At 38.7% G+C, this 22363-nt stretch overlaps 1 protein-coding gene across 6 annotated transcripts in view; it reads left to right on the top strand.

Moving 5' to 3' along the window:
• Window positions 1-13804, top strand: part of TMTC2 (transmembrane O-mannosyltransferase targeting cadherins 2) — a 379315-nt gene extending 365511 nt beyond the window's left edge. For 5 of the 6 annotated variants that reach the window (XM_039519666.1, XM_039519664.1, XM_039519661.1 and 2 more), the window contains one exon: window positions 10940-13804. In XM_039519666.1, the coding sequence (XP_039375600.1) occupies window positions 10940-11119 (180 nt within the window). In that variant the 3' untranslated portion in view covers window positions 11120-13804. The remainder of the gene's footprint in view (window positions 1-10939) is intronic. The other variant, XM_039519665.1, reaches the window with a different exon arrangement.
• Window positions 13805-22363: the final 8559 nt, after the last annotated feature.

Genomic DNA, 22363 nt, shown 5'->3' with positions numbered 1-22363 from the left:
TGATTGTCTCACGTTCCCTATGTTATTATGCATCCCTATACAATTAATGCAGTATGTTGTGAGATTCTGACTGCTTGTTTTCAGAGTTCAAAGCAACTACATTCCCCCACCCCCTACCAAAAGCATGACAAACCAATCAAAATAATATAAAAGTAGCTCATCACCAAAACCTCTAGTGTCTAAATATTGGAAATCTCCTGAGGTCAAGCTTTCTGATAGAACTTATTCAGATTTTCTGGACCAAAAGTGCCACATGAACACCTTTTTCCCAGGGAAATTCAGTAGTTTGTTGTGATTCCACCCAAAATTATCAAATGGTGAGACTGGTCTGTATCTGCTTATGCATACACATCACTGCATGAACTTATTGAGTGGTTTATACATAGATCAGAGTACTGTCTCCACTCCCCCCTTCTCCAGGAGTATGTAAAATTGCAGCTTTTTCCTCTCCTCTCTCCTGCATGTTAATAAAATGTTCTGGGGTCAGGATGGGGAGGATTGGTCGCTCCTTTTATCATTATTGTTGCTATGGGAAAGCTGCAGCAAAGATGATGGGCCTCTAACTCTGTTTTAAAGATGCTAAGGTTTATGGGCAGCCTCTTTTTTGTTTTTGAATGAGTGGGGAGTTCCTCAGCTGTGGGCCTACTGCTGAGAAAACAGCGTCTCCTGCTTCTGCTGGCCTCACCCCAATCATTGAGAGTTCCATTGCCGACGAGGGTTTCAGCAGCCTTGGGAAGCCTTGGTACTGCAGTGGGAGTCAGTCTTTAAATAGCTCATTCTTAGTCCACTGACATGCGTGAAGGTCACAACTGGTACTTTAAACTTGATCTGATGCTTGATTGGAAAATTGGAGAGTTCTGATCAACCCATGTTTGTCAGGCAGGGACACTGCACTACTATGAGGCTTTGTCCTCCTTCAATGTCTGTGTGAAAATTGGGGGCGAGAAATGTAAACAAAACAAGATTGGTGTCTATGTTAATGAGAAGAGGAATGGGAAACAGAGATAAGATCAGGAAGAGAAATCATACACAATTTCAATTTGATGAAATTTCTCTGCAAACATGTTTAATTTAGTACTGTATTGAGTCAAAGTAAAAGGCCTCTGTTGGTTTTATCCAAATGGGTTTCCTCAGCGCTAACTATAAGTATTCCCTTTCAACAGCTACTGGTTCTTGTTACTGTTTACCACAAGGTATTTAATCTTTTTACAACAGTAGAAAAACGGGTGATTTCATACTGGTCAGATTTCATCATTTTTTGAATCTTGATCAAATGACTGCTAGGGATCCAAATATGTAAAAATTAGAATTTCAAAGCTACCTTTCACTCTTCAACATAACTCATTTTCAACTAATCAGGCACATCTTTTCACTATGGGAGGGAGGACTTTAAAAGGATGATTTTTTCCCCCTGCAGAATGGACCTATTTACAGATTCACAATGAAAAATATAAAAAAATCAAGTAGTTTATTTCAATCCTGCTTTTGACTGTTTTACAGACCTCTACTGCCTTTACATGCTGACATAGGATATGGTAGCTTAATAGATGCAAAGAGGTCTATCGCCTGTGTACATGAATCTGTTCCTTCAAGAACAATATTCACTTCCCTCTGCTTACTGTTATTCCTCTCTCCTTATGATCTGTTGTCATTATTTGTGGCTTTGTCTGCCTTATTTAGATTGCAAGGTTCAGTAACTTGTCTTGGGTCTCTCAGTGACACAGTATAAGCAATCCTTTGTGGTTTTAGAGAAATTGTACTAGATTGTAAAAACTGCAATTTTTTTAAGTTTATGGGACTTATTCATATATTGAGTGAACCTAAATGCATAACTATCAATTATCACTAAATTAGTGTTCTTTTAGAGACCAACCAGTTTTAATTGCATTCATACACATACCCGTTCTGTTCATCCTTCCACATATGTTCTGCCAGACTAAGCAGACCATGTCATATCTTCTTAACACACATCACGTTTCTGATAAATTAAGTGTGTTCTTGTTGTTTTCCCCGAGAGTATAACAGTAAACTGTTTTTCTTCTTCCCAATAAAAAGCAGAAAAACTCATTCCCACGTTGAGAAATACAGTGTTGATGTGGAACAAGTGCACATTTAGTCCGTGTTCTTAACGAGACAGAATATTGGTTCTGAAAGATCCTGTACAATTACAGTTTGTCACTACAGACAACACTTCCAGTTAGCAAACCTCTCATTTGCTTGAAATGTAGGCTTTCTAATTAATACACGGACTATTCTTGTTAGATAAGCTTAATAAGTCGTACTTCTTAAAGTGCAATCTTTGTTAGGTATTAAAACGATCATATTGCAGACATTAGAATGCAGCTTGATTTCTATAAACAAAAATCAAGTCATTTGAAGATATTTGTATGAAATTCTAAAGTGCTAAGAAAATGAGATATGATTATTGCATGCTGTACAGTACTGAAAATATTTGGGGTGGAAATCAAGAGGAGTTTCTAATTAAACACTTTGTGAGATCTGGAAAACTCATTTAGTGATTTAAAAAAAATATAACCATAATATTAAATACTCATAATGTATGTTCCTATTTAGCATCATTTTCATTACTACTAATAAAAGCTATCTAAAAATGTTCATCATGATTTCCATATGGATTGAAAGAATGATTATTGAGAGGTTATTTTAAATTTGTTGTACCAAAGCAATTCATCCATAGCTATTAGGGGAAAATATCTAGACCTACCCAAATTACAAATGTCCTTTTGGGATTCTCAAGCTGTCAATATGATCTACAGCACTTCATAGTTGTAACTTGTTCATTCATAACTTGCCAATATGTAATACAGTATGCTATGACTTTATATAAATGTCTGTGGCAGATATCTTTCACCAACTAATACAATATATATGTGCAGTTTTGAATGGTTTTCTGTTCTTTTCCAAATTGGATATTTTTCTGAAGGTTGATGTGGAAAAGAGATTGACTGAGTGAGAGCTCACACTGGCTGGAGAGCCATTGTATTATGCTAAGAAGTTGTCCCTTGTGGAAGTGGTAATTGAGACACAAAGTAGACTACAGTACTTTGTGTTCCCATTTTCATGCCAAATTCCAGAACTCTTCTCCAGGTCACAGCTACAATTTCCTTAATGAAGCCAGTGTCCAAAAAGTTTGGAGTGTGCTTGCAAGTTCCCCTCCCCTCATGGAAATGGAAGGCCATCCTTATTTTTATTTAAAATGCTGTAGTGTGTAGTTTTAGAAGTACACAGCTAAGGACTTTCAAAAGCACTTTAGGGTCATACACATATAAACAAAAATGTCATACCATACATATTCTGGAACTAGACATTAAGGAGCAGGTCCTCTGACGTCAGTGAAGTAAATGGAGTTATGACAGTTTACACCAGCTGAAGATGTGCCCCTGTATGTGCATTTTATTTGTAGCTGTTAGGGTGACCCAGTTGTTTGCTTATGCTGCTCTTTGCTCCTGTCATTTACAACTTGGTGTGTTGAGACTATTAATTTATGAGACTAAAGGCTAGATTAAACTGTACAAATGATGCATTTTGCCTAACCATTTTCTTTTTTGGGTGGGTGGAGGGTATTTTTATTTTGTATAAAAATTGTTTATTTTGTTATTTCTATTTATTTGCTACCTCCAGAAGTTATTAATTTGTGACATTGTTTGAAAATATATGACAAGTATGTTATGCTGTGAGAGGCTCTTCATCCATTAATGACAGATTGCAGAATACAGGCTAAAGTTTTCCTGAATATCACAGTTACTTTAATATTATAGCTGAGCCTGAGTAATGGAGATTGTATCCAAATCTGCATTTCCACAGAGTTCAGGCTTGTTATTTGGATTTGGCCAGCTGTATATATTGGCCAGAGTCATGACATTTAGGTTTGGAGCCAGGCGTCCCCAAAGTTTAATCTGTTTGAGCCCGTTTCTGTTTAATGCCGTCTAGGAAGTTTTGCTAATTAGAACATACATTTGGTCAAATTAGAACTGCAGGAACTTCGCCCCATCCACTACATCCTCACTTATTTTATCTAACCCCTTACTTTTAAATATCAGAGGGGTAGCCGTGTTAGTCTGGATCTGTAAAAGCAGCAAAGAGTTCTGTGGCACCTTATAGACTAACAAATGTATTGGAGCATGAGCTTTCATGGGTGAAGTGGGTATTCACCCACGAAAGCTCATGCTCCAATACGTTTGTTAGTCTATAAGGTGCCACAGGACTCTTTACCCCTTACTCTTAGTCATTCCCTTTCTCATTCCACCTCTCCATCCCATCCACTTCTTTCGTCTCTCTTCTCTAACTCTCCTCCTCCTGCACCTCTCTTTCTGTAGACCATCCGTTGTATGTAGCTCTGATACCATCACAGACTACTCATGTTTGTGATTAGTGTTCTGCCTGATGAATATAATTCAGGCACAGCTTGGAGTGGAATACTAGTTAGAGACACTGCATGAGTCAGGAATAGATCAGGGGTTCAGGGGCTACATATGCAGCAGTCCTGTATAGGAAGGCAGATGGGAAGTGGGAGTTTATATTTGAGAGTGAGACTATCACTTGCAGATTGGGACATCTGGCAACTCTAGGATTCCATCCTGTAAATAAAGCCACATGCCTGCACCTTTCCTTCTGTGTGGATTCCTGTTGACTTAAGTGAGACTCCATGTAGGAAGAAGGATCAGTTTGCAGAATCCAGCGCCACATTAAAATAGCGTCATTGAAACATGAGGGCAACTTCTAGATCACAGTCTAACTTTAGAAGTAACATTCTGGAGTCTGTCAAAAATAAATGCCAGATTTGAAATGATTCAGTTGTGCACAGTTATCTTTAGCGATAATAATAAAAACAGAGCTGTTGACATTTTGATTGCCTTAGAAAGTAGCACACTGCACTATGGCAATGACACCAGTAATATAAGTTCAAATGAAAATCCTTGTCACTGCTGTAGGAGGATAAAAATTCATGACAGCACATTATAACATGGTCTTTGACATGATAAAACAGCTCACCATGCTTAGTTTTCATATTTAAAAGTGATCACTACAACTAAATCTGTTTATTTTCTGTTTTATCACTTGGGCTTTATCAAGCTACTCTGTGTTTTCAATTATGAAGCTGAAATATCTGAATACTTCAGCAAATCTAACCAAGAAAGCTTAAGGTAAAATATTTGCATGGAGCATCTCTGTATCTTTTCAAAGGATGAAATTCTATTTGACAGAAATGCTTAAAAGAACAACTTAAGATACCTTAAATGCACTTTAAAAATAAAACACCTCACTGTGCACCCCTGAAGCTAAGGAACCATTCTCCTGGAAGGTCAATGGATTTGATTGCTCTGTAAAAGCAGTGATGTCATCAGCTTTGGCTTGGCCATGCTGATTGCAACATTTGGTAAACAATTTTGGTGTCATTTTTAAATATAAAGAACATAATTATACTGCCAAAATTCATTAAAGGCAGGCGCAATAGGGGAGAAGCCAGGGAAGGAAAGCAGGATGAATACTCAGTGAATTTTTTAAATAGAGGAAGATAAAAATCAGTGCAGTGCAATCAATGCAGAGGTGAACCAGATCATGAATTTATTGAAGTGCGCATTAGGATATTTTTTTTAAGAAGGCATTTAATTTGAAACTCAGAAGCTATACCATCTCCGGCTGTGGGGTCAGTAACTAAAGAGTGGAAACTGGACAGAGTTTCCATTGAAGAAACAAAACAAGGGCTCTAGTTTTCACTCCTATCTTCAAACTGTTGATTAGTGCTGTTGTCTGCATCACCCAGAAGTAGCTGTGTTTTAGTGGTAGATGAAGTAATCCTATATTATGATAAATGAGGTGGGGGGGGGGATAACTCCCTTTTATGGACCCAGCCAGCCAGTTAGCTATAAAATCCCTCTTAGTAGCTGTTCTCTACTTGCTTTACCTGTAAAAGGTTAAAAGTCATTGTGATGCATAGGTAAAAGGAAGTGAGTGGGCACCTGGCCAAAAGAGCCAGTGGGAAGGCTAGAACTTTTAAAAATTGAAACAAGAACATAACATAAGAACATAAGTGATCTCTCCTGCCATCCATCTCCATCCTCTGACAAACAGAGGCTAGGGACACCATTCCTTACCCATCCTGGCTAATAGCCATTTATGGACTTAACCACCATGAATTTATCCAGTTCCCTTTTAAACGCTGTTATAGTCCTAGCCTTCACAACCTCCTCAGGTAAGGAGTTCCACAAGTTGACTGTGCGCTGCGTGAAGAAGAACTTCCTTTTATTTGTTTTAAACCTGCTGCCTATTAATTTCATTTGGTGACCCCTAATTCTTGTATTATGGGAATAAGTAAATAACTTTTCCTTATCCACTTTCTCCACATCACTCATGATTTTATATACCTCTATCATATCCCTCCTTAGTCTCCTTGTTTCCAAGCTGAAGAGTCCTAGCCTCTTTAATCTTTCTCATATGGGACCTTCTCCAAACCCCTAATCATTTTAGTTGCCCTTTTCTGAACCTTTTCTAGTGTCAGTATATCTTTTTTGAGATGAGGAGACCACATCTGTATGCAGTATTCAAGATGTGGGCATAACATGGATTTATATATATCTGTAAAGGTTTTTAACTTATATCTGCACAAGCTAACTAATTCTATTTGGAGCTAGAGATTTGTGTATGGAGTGAACATGAATTAACAAACAAAAAATCTGGGGCATCTATCAGATAATTGTTAATGTTATATATAGATAGATAGATTAGATGCCCCAGATTTTTTGTTTTTTGAGATTATATATAGGGCCAAAATCTACTCTTGGTTACATTCATGTAAATATGAAGCAAGTCCATGGAATTTACTGGAAACAGTTTGGATTTCCATACTGTCTTTCAGAGAAGAGTTTAGTTCATGGTGGTGTTTTTGTATGTCACAGACCATTGTGGAGGAGGTTTGGAAGAATTGTCACCAACATAAACAATACCCAATGCTTTGGGCAGCAAAACACATGATTTTTATTTTGTTATTCATTAGTTACTTTGTTAGTCTCCAAAGAGCTAAGAAAAAAAATACACCGCGAGAAAAAACACTAGTAAGGGGGATCATTCCCAACAGACCATAAAAGACACCATTAATAACTCTGATAGAACTGCCAGTCAGCTCTTTTGATATAAAGCATCTGTCTCGTAAAGGAAACGAAAGAAGGCTTGTTTCTCCTTTCAAGTCTCTGAATTAGTAGGTAGTGTCATTTATTATACAGTGATACAAGCCCGTATTATTGGAGTGGTAGCTGCAAACTGCCTTTGTTAACATGCTGAAAAGTTTCATCAGCTGTCTTCAATAAAAGACAATCTATCCAATGAAAAAACTATAGTGATTATTCCTGGTTCTCTGTACCCAGCCCATCAGTTACAGCTGGCAGGTGTGATGACCCTGGTGTATAATCAATCAATCAGTCACCTAGAAATTCCTGAGTTTGTTGTAATAAACCACTGATGCCTCGATACTGCAGTGATTGGCACTCTATAAATCCAGTAGTGGGTAGGTAGTTAGCACTTAGTCTCTTTTAAGAAACCTGCAGATTTTCTTATTTATAATATTAGAGGAGTTAGCATGATTTTTCAGCTCCCTTCTGAATTACTTCATACTCATTTTACATTGATAAATATATTTATTTACCCTGAATATTAATAGGCTAAACCTATTGGGTCATTTGCTAGAATTTCAGGGGAAAATTAATTTCAAATTCCATCAGAGAGATCAAACAAAGAAAAATCAGTAATTATACTTTTTTAGTCTGCTACAGCACAATCATTTTGCCAAATTAAAAGGAAAGTGGCATAAGAAGGATTTTCTCATCTGTGTATGGAAATAAAACTTTTACTCTTAAAGCCCTAGATATCTTGCCACATAAATAAATTGAATTACACATTTGTGGAGGAGAAAGAGTGGAGAGCAATACTTGAACTAGTACAAGAAAAAAATGTCTACTTCCCAGACACACTGTTGATGGATGCTTTAGAATGTAATACAGTGGGGAGTGTGTTTGGATTGAGAACATAATGTGCTCCACAAGAGTTTCTCTGATATCTTTTCTATCAGATGGAGCATGTGGAAATCAAGCAGGTTTCTGGATTGCTGACCCATATCTGTTGACTTTTCTGCCTACTTGCTCTATCTCTAAGCTCACTTTCTGATGTATCAATTTATAAGACACATATTGCTTTGACACTGAAGCTCAGGTAGCATCTTAAAACAAAACTTGAGCCATTAAAAAGAGATCATAGTGCCAGATCCTGTAATTAATTGGACCCTTGCATCTGCACAGAGTCCAGATGAAGATAATAGACTCCACATAGACACAAGGATTTGCCCACATGCAACAAGTTGCAGTATAAAGGTCCCTTTCATTACCATACAATTCAATTTTTTTAAAAAAGAAATGTACAGATAGCTTATGTTTGACAGAATCGTCTATTCACAATGCAGCTGTTCAGCTGTTGTTTTGCTGCATCATTCTTGTCATTATCCAAAATATGCTTACTTATAAAGAGTTTATTACAGTTCCATTAATTTCAGTATAATTGCTTCTGTAGACTGGTGGAGCACGGGATAGTAATGAGGAAGTTGATATATATTATACATAAACAAGATTGCTTGAGAAGCTCAAATATCAGTTTCCCTTCTCCAAACTGAGTATGAATGGAACTATAATAGCTGGAGATGCTTCACAAATAGCAGAATTTCCTGCTATGGTTGGCATTTAATACAGACCTGGGCAAGTGATTCAGGGGCAAAAATAACTTGTCATGTTTGAGCAAGAAAAACCAAACCCAGAAGTAGTTAGATTAGCATCATGATGTTTACATTGTTTTGCTTAATTTTGAACACACTGAAACCTAATGGCTCTGAAAGATTGACTCATAATTGAGTATATGTGGGATTGTTTTCTTAACCGATGAGAGTAAGCAGGAAGGAACAGAAGAGGCAAACATAGAACATAGTACATACAAATGTAGAATGTATTTCAGAGAGTGGTCTTCTATTTCAGTTTCCTAGTGCAAGCGTTGCTTTAGATTGAATTTAAAATACTTTTCCTATCTCCTAGTGGAGAGGAGAGGCTTACATTACAGGTGGAAATATTCAAATTACAGGTACTTTGGTGAATCTGAATAGTTGTGTGGGAGGTATGTAAAACCTAATCACAATGCCCTCCCATTATCACAGCATCCTGGGAAGGCTTGCACTCTGGGAGACCAACATTGGTATGTAGCAAGTAGGAGAGAGACAGCTGTCTCTTCTCTCCATTAGAGAGACAAGGTGCGTGAGGTAATAGCTTTTATTGGACCAGCTTCTGTTGGTGAGAGAGACAAGCTTTTGAGCCACAAAGAGCTGAAGAAAAGCTTCAAAAGCTTGTCTCTCACCAGCAGAAGTTGGTCCAATAAAAGCTATTACCTCACGCACCCTTGTCTCTAATATCCTGAGACCGACATAGCGACAACTATACTCTTACCTCCCTTATTATTTCTGATGTCCATCTTATTAGCAAGCATCTAGTGTGTATAAATACTGTAACTACAAGAGATGGCTGAAACTGAGTTTCCAGTTAACTTTACAGATTTTTGAATGCTGATGGGGAGTGTTGATGAGTGGTGTCCTGAACCACTTGCTCCTCAGGATATGTCTACACAACAGCTGGGAGGGTGCTTCCTAGCAGAGTTAGATGGATACACTAGTTCTGCTCAAGCTGGTGCACTAAAAATAGCAGTGCGGCCCGGTGGCTCAGACTAGCCACCAAAGCATAAATCCTCCCAGGTTACACACTTGGACAGCTAGCCCAAGCTGCTGCCTGTGCCACGGTGGCCACACGACTATTTTTAGCACACTAGCTCAAGCAGAGCTAGTGCATCTGTCTACCCATGTGTAGATGTAACCTCAGAGACAAAACTTAGCCATCTTTGCTCCAATCTGCATAATTTGGGAAGCAAGCGGTGCTGAGGCTGATCCAAAAAGTGGGTGATCTGGACAACTTGTGTTGAACTTTGTCTAGTATCTGTTTTTACTTTAAAATCAAGAGCTATTGTTGTGGTAAATAAAATGACTATGCTTCCACTGAAATGTAATGCTTTACTGGTACTTGCACGTTCCCCCAGGTGCCCAGGGATACCTCCAGTGGTCTAGGGGGTGAAGAGGGTAGGGTTCCCTGTGGAGGAAACTGGAGGGAGCTGCTTGCCTGCCTTGGGTGCCTGTCAGGCCCACCTACGCGTGGGTGGCTGCTGGTAGTTTTGGGTGATTCTCTGTACCTGTGGTGGGGAGGATAGGATCCCAGGGCTTGTTAATTTATTGTTTTATGCATTCTTGACGTCTTTGTCATTAGTTTTTGCCAGTGGCAATTTTAAGGTTATCCAGCTATTCATAAAGAAAGACTTATCGAAGTCTGGCATAACACTGAGTGCTTATGAAGAAGAATCTAAAATGGGTATCCTTGAAATCTGTATGTATGTCTTTAGAATCTGAAGAGACATTTTTATTGAAAAAGAGGGGCAGGCATTCCAATGTGTTAGCCATTCCCACCGATTATAAACTCTTTATTGGCATTGGGTCGAATTAAAATTAAATTCCTCTCTTCAATCCGCTGTTGGACTACTTTAATTTTCTCTTGGAAACTACGGTATGCCGACGTTACCACATGTAAAGCTTTTATGGGATCTGTGTTTTCTCATTAAAGAAAGAAGTCTATGCATGTAGACACCAGAGCCTGTCCTGCTTAAAGCACAAAGTACACAGTTAGCAGCTGTTCAAAAACTTTTTCTTGTTATCTCTATTTGTTTAAATTGCTAAATTGCTTCCATAAAATGCCTGCAAACATAAGGGAATAATTTGTTTAAGTGGATCAAGACTGTCTGAAAAAAACCCTGAAAATATACTCAATATTTTTCCTCCCTTCTCTTGTTCCAGTATCCGGCTGCCCTGATGAATCTTGGAGCCATTCTTCATCTCAATGGTAAACTCAGAGATGCTGAAGCAAACTACCTCCGTGCTCTCCAATTTAAGCCAGACGATGTCATCACACAGTCAAATCTTCGCAAACTGTGGAATATCATGGAAAAACAAGGTTTAAAGACGTCTAAAACATGACAAAGAAAAAACATCTTTTTCTTTAAATTGACTCAAATCCAGAACAAAACTTCCAGGAAGTTATCTGATCAAAGCTCTCATTGGACTTGACTGCAAGGGTCAGGGGGTCTTAATTGCTGCTAGGAGAACCTATTCTGGTTTTTGGCATAACTTTTGTTGCCAGAAAAATAAAGGGAGATTCTTTGGATGCTTCACAAAGGACTCAAGTATTACAAAAAATAAAATAAAAAATAAAACCATAGCACTTAAAGGGGGGTATTTTGGCATACTTGACAAGTTATCACAGTTAATCCCATATTACTCTTTTTCATGTGAGTTCTTGAAAATTATACTGTCCTGAAAACACTAAGGGAGAACTGTATAGCATACACCCAGCCACATGGGAGTAAAAAAGATAATACTAGCTTAAAGTATTTGCTGAGACTGTAACTCATTAAAATGTATGCTAAATCCAATGTGTTTGCAGTTTGTCTTAATGCTGCTGTATCTCTCTTTAGGACCACCTACTTATCAATTTCAGACTGACACAACCATTTTTTTTAAATACCTGTCACTTGCAGTTAGATGACAGTATTGACAGTTGTTTACTGACAAGTGCACGTATTGTCTCAGACTGTTAAGAGTTTTGATGTAGTTTACTTCAGATACTCAGTTGAGTATGATTTGCTTTGCCTGTCCTAGACGGAACAAGCAAGGACCAGCTCAGTGTGTGACATTGGACCAGTATAAAAGAATCTGGAAGCTGTCACTAATGTCATGAATTATCCATATTTACACAGAAAACATGTTTGCCCAGATATCAAAAAAGTGCGGTCAGGCTGTAACCTTAAAAAGAAGTTCTTTTTGACCTTATAGGACACTGTGTTTTACTCCTTTCACGTTACTGTCAGATAAGTCAAGTTTTTGACTGGACATCTAGATGCTGTTCAGCTTGCATTATTTTTGCAAGAATTCAACCAGAGTGAGTTTGGAAGTGTTGATACTTAGAAATGGTACAAATGAAGCTTATCAGAATTTTTTTTTAAAACAGAGCTTTTTGTAATGTGCTGCCCAGAGCAGCAACTAGTTAAAGGGACTGACTTTTAGAAGCTAGCAGAGAATCTGCACAACATTGTAGACTAACAGGAGTGTGTAACAATGGTTGCCAATTATTCTGAGTATTTTTGACAATAGTGTTCATTTTTAAAACTATTATCTACTTGGAGTCTAACCAAATATTACGAATCCATTTTGTTTTCTGACATGCACAGTTACAACAAAGTTGTTACATTTCTAGCTTTTTTTATTTTTATTTGGGCTTATTATTGTTTTATTCTTCATAAAAATAATTGTAAAATAATTTATTTTGAGCTGCAGCCTATTGAAGCTTTAGTCTATGTTTTCCCAAACCATTTGGTAACTGCTTTCTTTTGTTGGAAAAAAGTACTAGAATTTATAAGAAAATTTACTTTTTCATTTAATGACCTGTTGATATCTGCTTCGATGTTCATTTCACAAGTGGTAAATATCACATTATGTGATGGAGCACCTTTAACTGAAGCAAGCTTCTTCAGGCTCTGTTAAAACCTTTTATCATGAAAAATCTTTTTTTTCTTTTTTAACTGTAGAGCACCATTCCATTGCTGTGTACTTCTGGGAGAATAGTTTGCTGTATGGTATTTATTTATTTATTACTCAACTGCAGCAGCATTTTCTTTCATTAAGCCAGTAGTCTGCAACTGTTGCTATCTTCTTCATTTGGCTTTTGCTGCATTTTTATGTGGGTAGCATGTGTACTTAAAGGGAAAAGTGACAACTGCATTTATTGTACATTCTCCCCATACACACTACAGTTTTAGATCTGTATTAAAGGATATTGAGAAGTAACTATTTCAAAGTTGGTATAGTCACAATTTGTTATAGTGTTTTGTCTTTTTCTCTCCAGTTAGCAATGCTATGTTTTAATGACTAGGTTCACAATGGGGATACCAAAAGGGCTGCATTTTTTTTCTTAAGAAAGTGTCAAACCTTTTGTCAAATAACAATATGGCTGTGAAAGCAACATGGAATGCTTAAAAGTTGAATTTCAACTTTTTCATCATCGCCCGTTGAAGCCAATGGAAAAATAAAATGGTGTCTGGAATTTATTCTCCACCTTTCACTGCGTTTCTGAAAAATTGTAAAAATAAATTAGATATTAGGCGCTGACTGAATTCAGTATATAACTGTGGTATTCTGCAGCTTTATTTATTTTAAGTCATCAAATTTTGGTGATCATAACTTTTCACTATATTCTTTGTCTCTCCCTTTTAACATGTGTTCATTCTTGTTTAGTGGTTATTCATTGCACAACAGAGTGACACTCATAGGTGATATATTTTCATAGTAGCATTGATAACTGTCTGTTTAAAAAAAAACAAGAAAAGAAAGAAAAGAGAACTAATGGAAGTTTAACAAGAATGTCCCTGAACACATTTCAATATAGGACCTAACTTTCTTCTTTTGGAATCATTTAAAAATGTATTTAAAATATGTGTCTCTGCTCAGGGATTTATGGTGGATTATTGCAGACAGTGCTAAAAAAAATGAAAGAGCACAAGGGAAGTTTACTCAATTAAATTTTTATTTTTTGAAAAACTGTTATTTGTATAAATTATCAAGATTTGTAGGCTTTCCTTTTTGTAGAAATAATTGTTTGTGCCAGCTAAGAGAATTTCAATTTTGTTTTCAATAATAAAGCATTGATAACAAATACATATTGTGCAAGCCTCGATCTGTTACTGGAATATAACTTATATTAACTGCATTTTAATGACTGTAAATTAATGATTGTATGCTTTTTGATACAAAATTAGATAGGATTGCAGCAGCGTAAAAGTCCATTGGATCTAGGCATTCTACTACACTGCACTGACTTTTAAAAAGACATTCAAACAGGTCACAAATGGCACAGTTGGTGAATGTGTTATTGTTCACATGAAGTGAAATCCCGGTCCCAAACTGAGCATATGGCCTTGCACTGAGGAGGCAGTCATCGTTGTCCTGCACGGCATGGTTTCACCAATAGCGCAGCTGCTACTATAGCCTCAGGACTGCAACAGGTCCTAAAGGCGCTGCTGTTCCCCTACATGGGAGACTTTGCCAGTGGATATACTCCACCATGTGTGCCTAAAACCTATTCATTCAGGCAGCCCCTGCAGAGCTGGGCTCCTTAGTGCAGTGGGCATCAGCTTTCCCACTTCCCAGGTCTGCGGTATTCAGGGCCTTATGAACCAACAGATGGATGAGGGCAGGATTTCCTCCATAGTCTGAAAAGTGTTCAGTAATGTGGCCTGGTTATACTGGATGGTGGGTCAGTGGTTGTCAGCGGTTCGTTTTACCATCATGCCTCACTTTTATCTGAGCAACTCAGGCACCACCTTCAGGTGAGTTAGAGAGAATGGACACTTTGCCTATATAGGTTTCAGTGAGGCAGCAAAGCTTATTTCTCTGCACATAGGTTGTCCAGATGACTCAAACTGGAGACTAACCTCAGAGTTATGAAGCAGAACCTCTGTGGCCCTTAGCCTGTAAATACCCTCCTCCTGAGCTCCTGAATTCCCAGCTTTTCACCTCATCATTCCCCCTTGAGGCCCCATCAACTTCACACGCCACACATTGAGCCCCCAAATAGGCACCTACTCTCCCTGCTTGCAAGCTTTTGAGGCAGCCAGCTATTAGTCATTACCTCCTCCTCGCTCTCCTCACACAATTGCTGGACAAAGAGATCACAGGGTGAAGGTAGCGAGAGAGTCTTCTGGCCCTCAAAACAAGAACCACAGCCATGCCTGGCAACTGGGAAGAGACACTACAGGGCAACCTCTGCTCAATCACTGCAGCCTTTGTGAGGTGCATGAAAGAGAATGTAACCAGGAACTAGTAAACAGGAAATCCAAAGAGAATCCCATGTAGCAATTTAAATTTGTTCCCTCTTTTCACTTAACAATCTTGAAAATTAGATAAGATTGAGACCTTACTCAGACATTGTCCAGGTCCCACCAATTGGCTGCTCCCACAGCTTGAGAAAGCCTGCCTTAGTTCACACTGATGATGAATGTTTAGTCACTCTGAGATGTGGTAATATCATGATAAAAAGCTGTGTTATAAGGAAACAAATATGTGCTGTACCTGGTGTATGTCTCGACGGCATGCTGATTGCTGTAGTCACATGAGAATGGGTAAGGAATCGTAGAGAGTCACTTTCTTCCAACACCAGTGAAAGAATTTTATTATAATTCTCAGACACACACACACAAAAAAACCCCAACCTAGGCTCTGAGTACATACTTGTAAATTAAGGGAAAAACATTACAGAAATGTTGTAATTATCCAAAACCCAAGCATTACAGATCCAGGAAATTCAGACTTAATGAAAAGAAATGGAAACATCTTAACATGGATGGAAATACACAGTGAAAGCACAAAAGAACCTTAACTGTGCCCTGAGATGATGCCTTGCAATGGCTAAAAGCTTATGATTAAGGCAATTTAGTGTTTGTGGTCCCAAGTCAGATGAAACTGAGCTTTAAAGATGCATGAGATTTTTTTTTCAATATTTTCCTCTTATGATGCATCAACTCATTGGTTTATTACAGTCGTTCTTGAGTTCAGGGTTACAGACATGTTTAAGAGTAAAAGTTGAATGAAGCATTTTCGGGGGCTGAAATATCCATGTCAACAGAAGATGGTCCTTCCAGAGCACTATAAGAAAAATGATAGATAGCATGTAGGGCCTGCCGGTTCAGGATTATTTATATTCTGAGAGTTTTACTTTAAATATATTTCCATTTGCAGCCTTTAAAAACACCTTAAAAGTAAATACATTTTAAATGTTAAGTATTGTAAACAATGGCTTTAGTGAGCATTTTCATGGAAGGCTTGTTAGTTTTTCATTTAACTCTGTGTGTGCATGCTTGTGCACACACTCGTGGCTATGTTAAAGGGCTGCAGGTGGAAAGACATGGGTTCACATTTTGCCTCTAAAGTCTTGTTAAAAGCTCCATGTAAAGAGTTTCATGCTGGAAGCTATTTGCAATGCACAACAATGACAACCTGGGGGCCTAGAGAACCTAGGAACAATTTAGTATTTTCTTGAGCGCCATCTACTGGCACACTATTAACTAACTTTCTACACACAGAGAGAGCCATCTCTTTCATAGAGCACTGGTGGAACCTTTTTGTGTGTAAACTTTGTATTCATGGAAGTGAGGGTTTAGTAGCTTGAGCCAGAAGGTACTACAGTTTTTAATATGCACAAATGGGAATTTGGATAAGACAGTCAAACATGAATTTGAATAATAATTTAAACCGAGGTGTAAAGATCTGAAAAGCCAATAATGCCATAGCCTGCTGTACCAAGAAATCCCAGGAATTAAGATTGTTTTAAGAGTCTTTTGTTTATTTCTATGTTATGTTATTAATGTTCAGGAATTACTTGGACACATAGGACTTTTTCCTTTCACTCATTTTTTTTTTCATAATTTTCTGGAGAGAGAGATTTTATTTGGTCTCCGATTTTCTTGGGAACAGTGTTTTTACAAGTCCAAAATTTTATTTATTGCAATGAGAAATTAATTTTAAATGCAACAATTTCCTTTTTTTTTTTTACATTGGTGGTAGTAATACCACAGTAAGATTCCCTAGAATATGTTAGTGACTAAATTAATACAATATATTGCTTCTTTCATTGTACAAAAGTGTTCTTCTTTCCCTTTTCTGGTTTGTATCCAAAGCCTCCAGTCCTACAAAATCTAAAACTGCTCTGCATAGCCACAAATAGTGGAGGTTCTTCTGTGGTTGTTAGGACTTGTACATTGCATATGAATGTATTTTGTGTGTGGAGGAGGAAAGGGATGCCAGGAAGACTTACCCTTGCTGTGGGGTGTATGGTGAAACTTGTTAATATCTTAAAACGACACACTGAAGCTTGTTTTTTTTTTAAATTCCTAAACAAAAAAATAATAGGTCACGGTTATGTTTGGCACTGTGCTAGCTAAGAAGTATTCCACAATGTATGCTACAAAGGAAATTGTCTCTGTAGGTGTACTGGGAAGCATAAATGCATTTCTCCTTTCCTGTGGCACTGTGGTCGGAGGAATAACACCAGTTGACATCAATGGGATGTCAAGCCTGCGGCAGAAGAAGGTGCCTGCTGTGGCGATGCTCATTGCCAATGATCTCCTGTGCTCTAAAAAGAGTATTTATGGGTGTGGCGTGAGAGTGATACCTGGTATTTCTCTAGCACTCATCACCAGACTGTTTTACAAACCTTAAGTAACAGTCTCTTCACCCTTACAAGGAAGCAACTTCATGTACATAGAGAAACTATCTTGCCCAGTAGCAGAGCTTGATATAGCAGCTAAGAATTCTGATTCCATTTGTTTCCCTAAGAAGTAAATAGCATTGCCTTTCACACAGGCAGGGAGGGAAGGAAGTGATACAGTGTTTACACAAGAGAACCTCTTCTGCTGACCATGGCTTTTGGACTCAGGGCCAGAGTTACATGAACAAGGTGGACTGGAACTACTCCAAGGCCTCAGTTTTGAGGGACAAGGCTGATCCTACATAAACTCCAACTGTTCTCTCTGGATACATCTGCATGGGGGTAAAAGCCCTGAAGCATGGCCGTGGCTGGCCTGGTCAGTTGACTTGTTCTCATGGGGCTGCAGCTGTGGGACTAAAAGTTGCTCTGTAGATATTTGGGTTTGGGCTGGAGCCCAAGCTCTGAGACCCTCTAACCTCCCGTCTGAGCTGAATGTCTATACAGCAATTTTTCAGCCCTAGAGTCTGAACCCCACAAGCCTGAGTCAGCTGACCTGGCCAGCTGCACATTTTTTATCCCCGTGTAGACATACCCTGTGAGAAGAGAGCAAGGCAAACTGAGAACTTTAGCAGCCGTAACAGTCCTAATTTGTGACAAGGCCTGATAGAAAATAGAGTATTTATATAAACTGCATCCAACTGGCAGGCCAGGAGTAGATATCAAGAGGAGTCAGGCTACTTAGGCAGGCTCTCCTGGAAGCACTGGGCAAATGAGCCCATTTTTCTTCTGTTTCATGTTGTGATCATGTTTTCACTGTAAGAACTATGAGAAGACTAAGTGGTATAAAGCCTGAGACCATATGCTGTTTTGGTCTCTTTGGAGTTAGCTTAAAATAAAGTGATCGTGATAAAAGGACATTTCTTAGGCCTGTTGCAAGCCTTATACATAGGGTCCATTTTGGTCAATTTTACAGTCATAGGATTTTTAAAATAATAAAAAATATGTAAATCTGAAATTTCATGGAATGGTAGCTGTGGGGGTCCCGACTCAAAAGGCGATTATGGGGGGATCACAAGGTTATTGGGGGGGGTCATAGTATTGCCATCCTCACTTCTACACTGCTACTGGTGGCGGCACTGCCTTCAGAGATGGGGGTCCAGAGAGCGGCAGCTGCTGGCTGGGACCCCAGCTCTGAGGGCAGCACCACCCCAGCAACAGCACAGAAGTAAGGGTGGCAATACCATACCATACCATGCCATCCTTACTTCTGCGCTGCCTTCAGAGCTGGGTTCTTGGCCAGCAGCCGCCACTCTCCAACTGCCCAGCTCTGAAGGCAGCAGCGCAGAAGCAAGGATGGCATGGTATGATATTGCCACCCTTACTTCTGCACTGCTGCTGGCGGTGTTGCCTTCGGAGCTAGGCACTTTGCCAGCAGCCGCTGTTCTCCAGCCACCCAGCTCTGAAGGTTGTGCGGAAGTAAGGATGGCAATACTACGACCACCTACAACAATCTTGCAAACCGCCCTCTCCCCCTCCCACCCACCCCCCGCAGTCCCCTTTTGGGTCAGGATCCCCAGTTTGAGAACTGCTGATCTCCCCCATGAAATCTGTATAATATAGGCTAAAAATACAAAAAAAGACTCGATTTACCAGTGGAGACCAGATTTCACAGTCTGTGATGCATTTTTCAAGGCTCTGAATTTGGTAGGGCCCTACTTATACACTAAAGTGTCACAATATCCTTCCTCAGAAGCCCAATTTCCCCCCTTCCTCACATGCCCATGTAATTTTTTCCCCCTCAACAACACTTCTGCTCTCTCATCCCCACACCAAAGAGCAATTCAAAACCACAGCATGTTCTTTTGCTATTTTTTTAACCCAAGAAATGGGATGAAATTCATACAATTTTGGACAAATGTGTTCCTGTACCAACGAAAGAACATATAGAATCATAGATTTTAAGGCTAGCAGGGCCTCTAGCCTGACCTCCTGCATATCGCAGGCTATAGATTTCACTCACTGAAAAAACTGAGGCAATGCCAGGAATCAAAGCAGATCTCCTGACACTTAGAACTGTGCTTCAACTACAGGATCATCCTTCCTACTTACCTGAATCCCTTTCTTAATGGAAAAGGAGCTAACATATTTTGTTTCCTCATTAAATATGATTGAAATAAAATGCCGGATGACAGCAAAAATATTTCAAAAGCACCTTGTAAAAGAATAGGTTGCAGATTAACAGGCCTGACCTTTTGATTCATATAATCAGTAACACTTTTTTAACCAATTGCTTCATTATAGACCAAACTTGTTTCAGCATCTGCTTTTCCATCTGCTGGACATTTTGTTTTTCAAAACACAGTGCTAATTCTGCAAAAAATATAATGAGATAATTGACATTACCATGGGTCAAAAAACACCCTCAAACCTTCCACTACTGAAAATTACCTTTCCAAATGAGTTTGTGAAGTTTGCAGCAGGAAAGCAGAAATAATTTTGATGCAAGTTTATGCTAATTGGCTTACCTCGAAAAATGATCATAATGTAGCAACGCATACTGTTAAAGTTGAAGTTCAGCATGAGAAGCAGTTAGATATTGTAATTCAATTGAAAAATAAAGGAGTGGATTTTTTTTGTCACATAACAGAAGAACCAGTGATCACCTAATGAAATTAATAGGCAGCAGGTTTAAAACAAACAAAAGGAAGTACTTCTTCACATAACGCACAGTCAACCTGTGGAACCCATTGCCAGGGGATGCCATGAGGGCCAAAACTATAACTGGATTCAAAAAAGAATAATGGAGGATAGGTCTATCAATGGCTATTAGCCCAGATGGTCAGGCATGCAGCCCCATGCCATGGGGTCTCTAAGCCTCTGACTGACAGATGCTGGGACTGGATGACAGGGGATGGATCACTTGATAATTGTCCTATTCTCTTCATTCCCTTTGAAGCATTTGGAACTGGTCACTGTCGGACCATCAGATACTGGGCTAGATCAACCATTGGTCTCACCCAGTGTGACCATTCTTATGTTCTTAAATCACTTTCAGGAAGAAGTAAATGGACACAAATCTGACATCAGGAATTATAAAATTCAAAAACCAGTGGAACACTTTAATCTCTCTGGTCACTCAATAACAGACCTCAAAGTGGAAATTCTTCAACAAAAAAACTTCAAAAACAGACTCCAATGTGAAGCTGCAGAACTGGAATTAATTTGCAAACTACATACCATCAGTTAAGGCCTGAATAAAGACTGGGAGTGGTTGGGTCATTACAAAACCTAAACTTAATTTCCCCAATCCTAATTTCTCCCTACTGTTACTCAAACCTTCTTGTCAACTGACTGTAATGGGCCACTCTTTTACCAATTCAAAAATTATTTTTCCTCCCTTGGTATCCTGCTGTTAATTGATTTATCTTGTTAGACTGACTTAACACTTGGTAAAGCACCTCACATCCTTTCATGTATTTATACCTGCTCCTGTGTCTTTTACTTCATACATCTGATGAAGTGGATTCTAGCCCATGAAAGCTTATGCCCAAATAAATTTGTTAGTCTCCAAGGTGCCAGAAGGCCTCCTCAGTTTTTTTGCTGATACAGACTAACATGGCTACCACTGATACCTGATTTACAACTGATTGCATAGTTGATTTCACTTTGCTTCCTTATTGTAAAAGAAATAGGGGATAGCTGGATCTTCTGGAATTCTAGCTAAATGGAAATGACAGTACTGGGTAAACCCAAAATTGTCAGGTATAAGTTGACTACTACCTATTTGGAAACTGGAACTTAGGTTATAGAAGGGAGAAAGATTATTTATTCATCTTGTCACATTTGGCCATGTCTACCCTAGCACTTAGGTTGGCAAAACTTTTGTCGCTCGGGGAGGGGAGTGAAAAAAATCACACACACCCCTGAGCCACTTAAGATTTTCTGGCATAAGCACTCGTATGCACAGTACTAGGTCTGCAAGAGACACGCTACCACTGCTCATGGAGGTGGTTTTATTATGTTGACGAGAGAGTTCTCGCCTGTCGAAATAACATGGCTAATGAGAGCTCTTATAGCGGAACAGCTGTATCGGTACAGCTTTGTCACTGTCAGCTTGTAAGTGTAGACATGGCCTTTGTCTTCACATAACCCCTGTTCTGTCTGTGGCTATTTTCACCTCTTGCTCTGTTACATCCATTTTAGTTAGTGGCACGGTCCTGAAAGTACTGATTTGTTTCTTGTAGTTATCTGTAAAGCATCCTGCACTCTTATGGTACTATATAAATAAAAATAATTAGCTTTTACGTCTCATGCATGAACTGTAAGTAATACAGGAGAGCCCCAGTCTAAGTACTGAATAAATGACTTGCACTGTTAATACATTTTTTCTATGTACCTTTCTTTTTACCACTTAGCTGACTAGAAGGCAGTGATAACTTAAATGTAAGAAAATGTAAATTCCCTCATACACCCATGATCAGAGAGATTCAGAAAGCTGTAGCAATGGTAGGCTGCTTTACACAGGATAAGCAGCATCACTTGGTGTTGGATTTCTGCTTTTAAATCAACATTGGGAATAATATAACCATACTCCATTTCTTCAAGGGGAATTGTAGAGGTTCTAGCCATCTGCTAAATTAAGCAACAGTGATTATTATAAACATGTACAACAGACCTGCTACAAAGGAGATAATAACTTTGTTCACATAACTAAGCCCTTGGAGGTTGCTGGATTCTCAAAGATGGATACTAAATTTAATGGAGCAAAAGGGTTTTTTTGTTTTGTTTTGTTTTAGCGTAGTCTCATTCATTGCAAAGCTTCAATGGTGGGAATAGTTTGCCCTAATTCTTCGACATGTAGCTACAGCATACCCTCAGTTTGGGGAAATGATGTGCTGGAAAATGTCTGGATGGCTAAGATAGTTAAATAAATATGCTGCTGTGCTGACAGTTTGCTTGTTCTC

Source organism: Mauremys reevesii, linkage group 1 (genome assembly GCF_016161935.1).
Source record: "Mauremys reevesii isolate NIE-2019 linkage group 1, ASM1616193v1, whole genome shotgun sequence".
NCBI classification, from domain to species: Eukaryota; Metazoa; Chordata; order Testudines; family Geoemydidae; genus Mauremys; species Mauremys reevesii.
The sequence above is the reverse complement of the archived record's forward strand: the minus strand, read 5'-3'. Positions and strand labels throughout refer to the sequence as shown.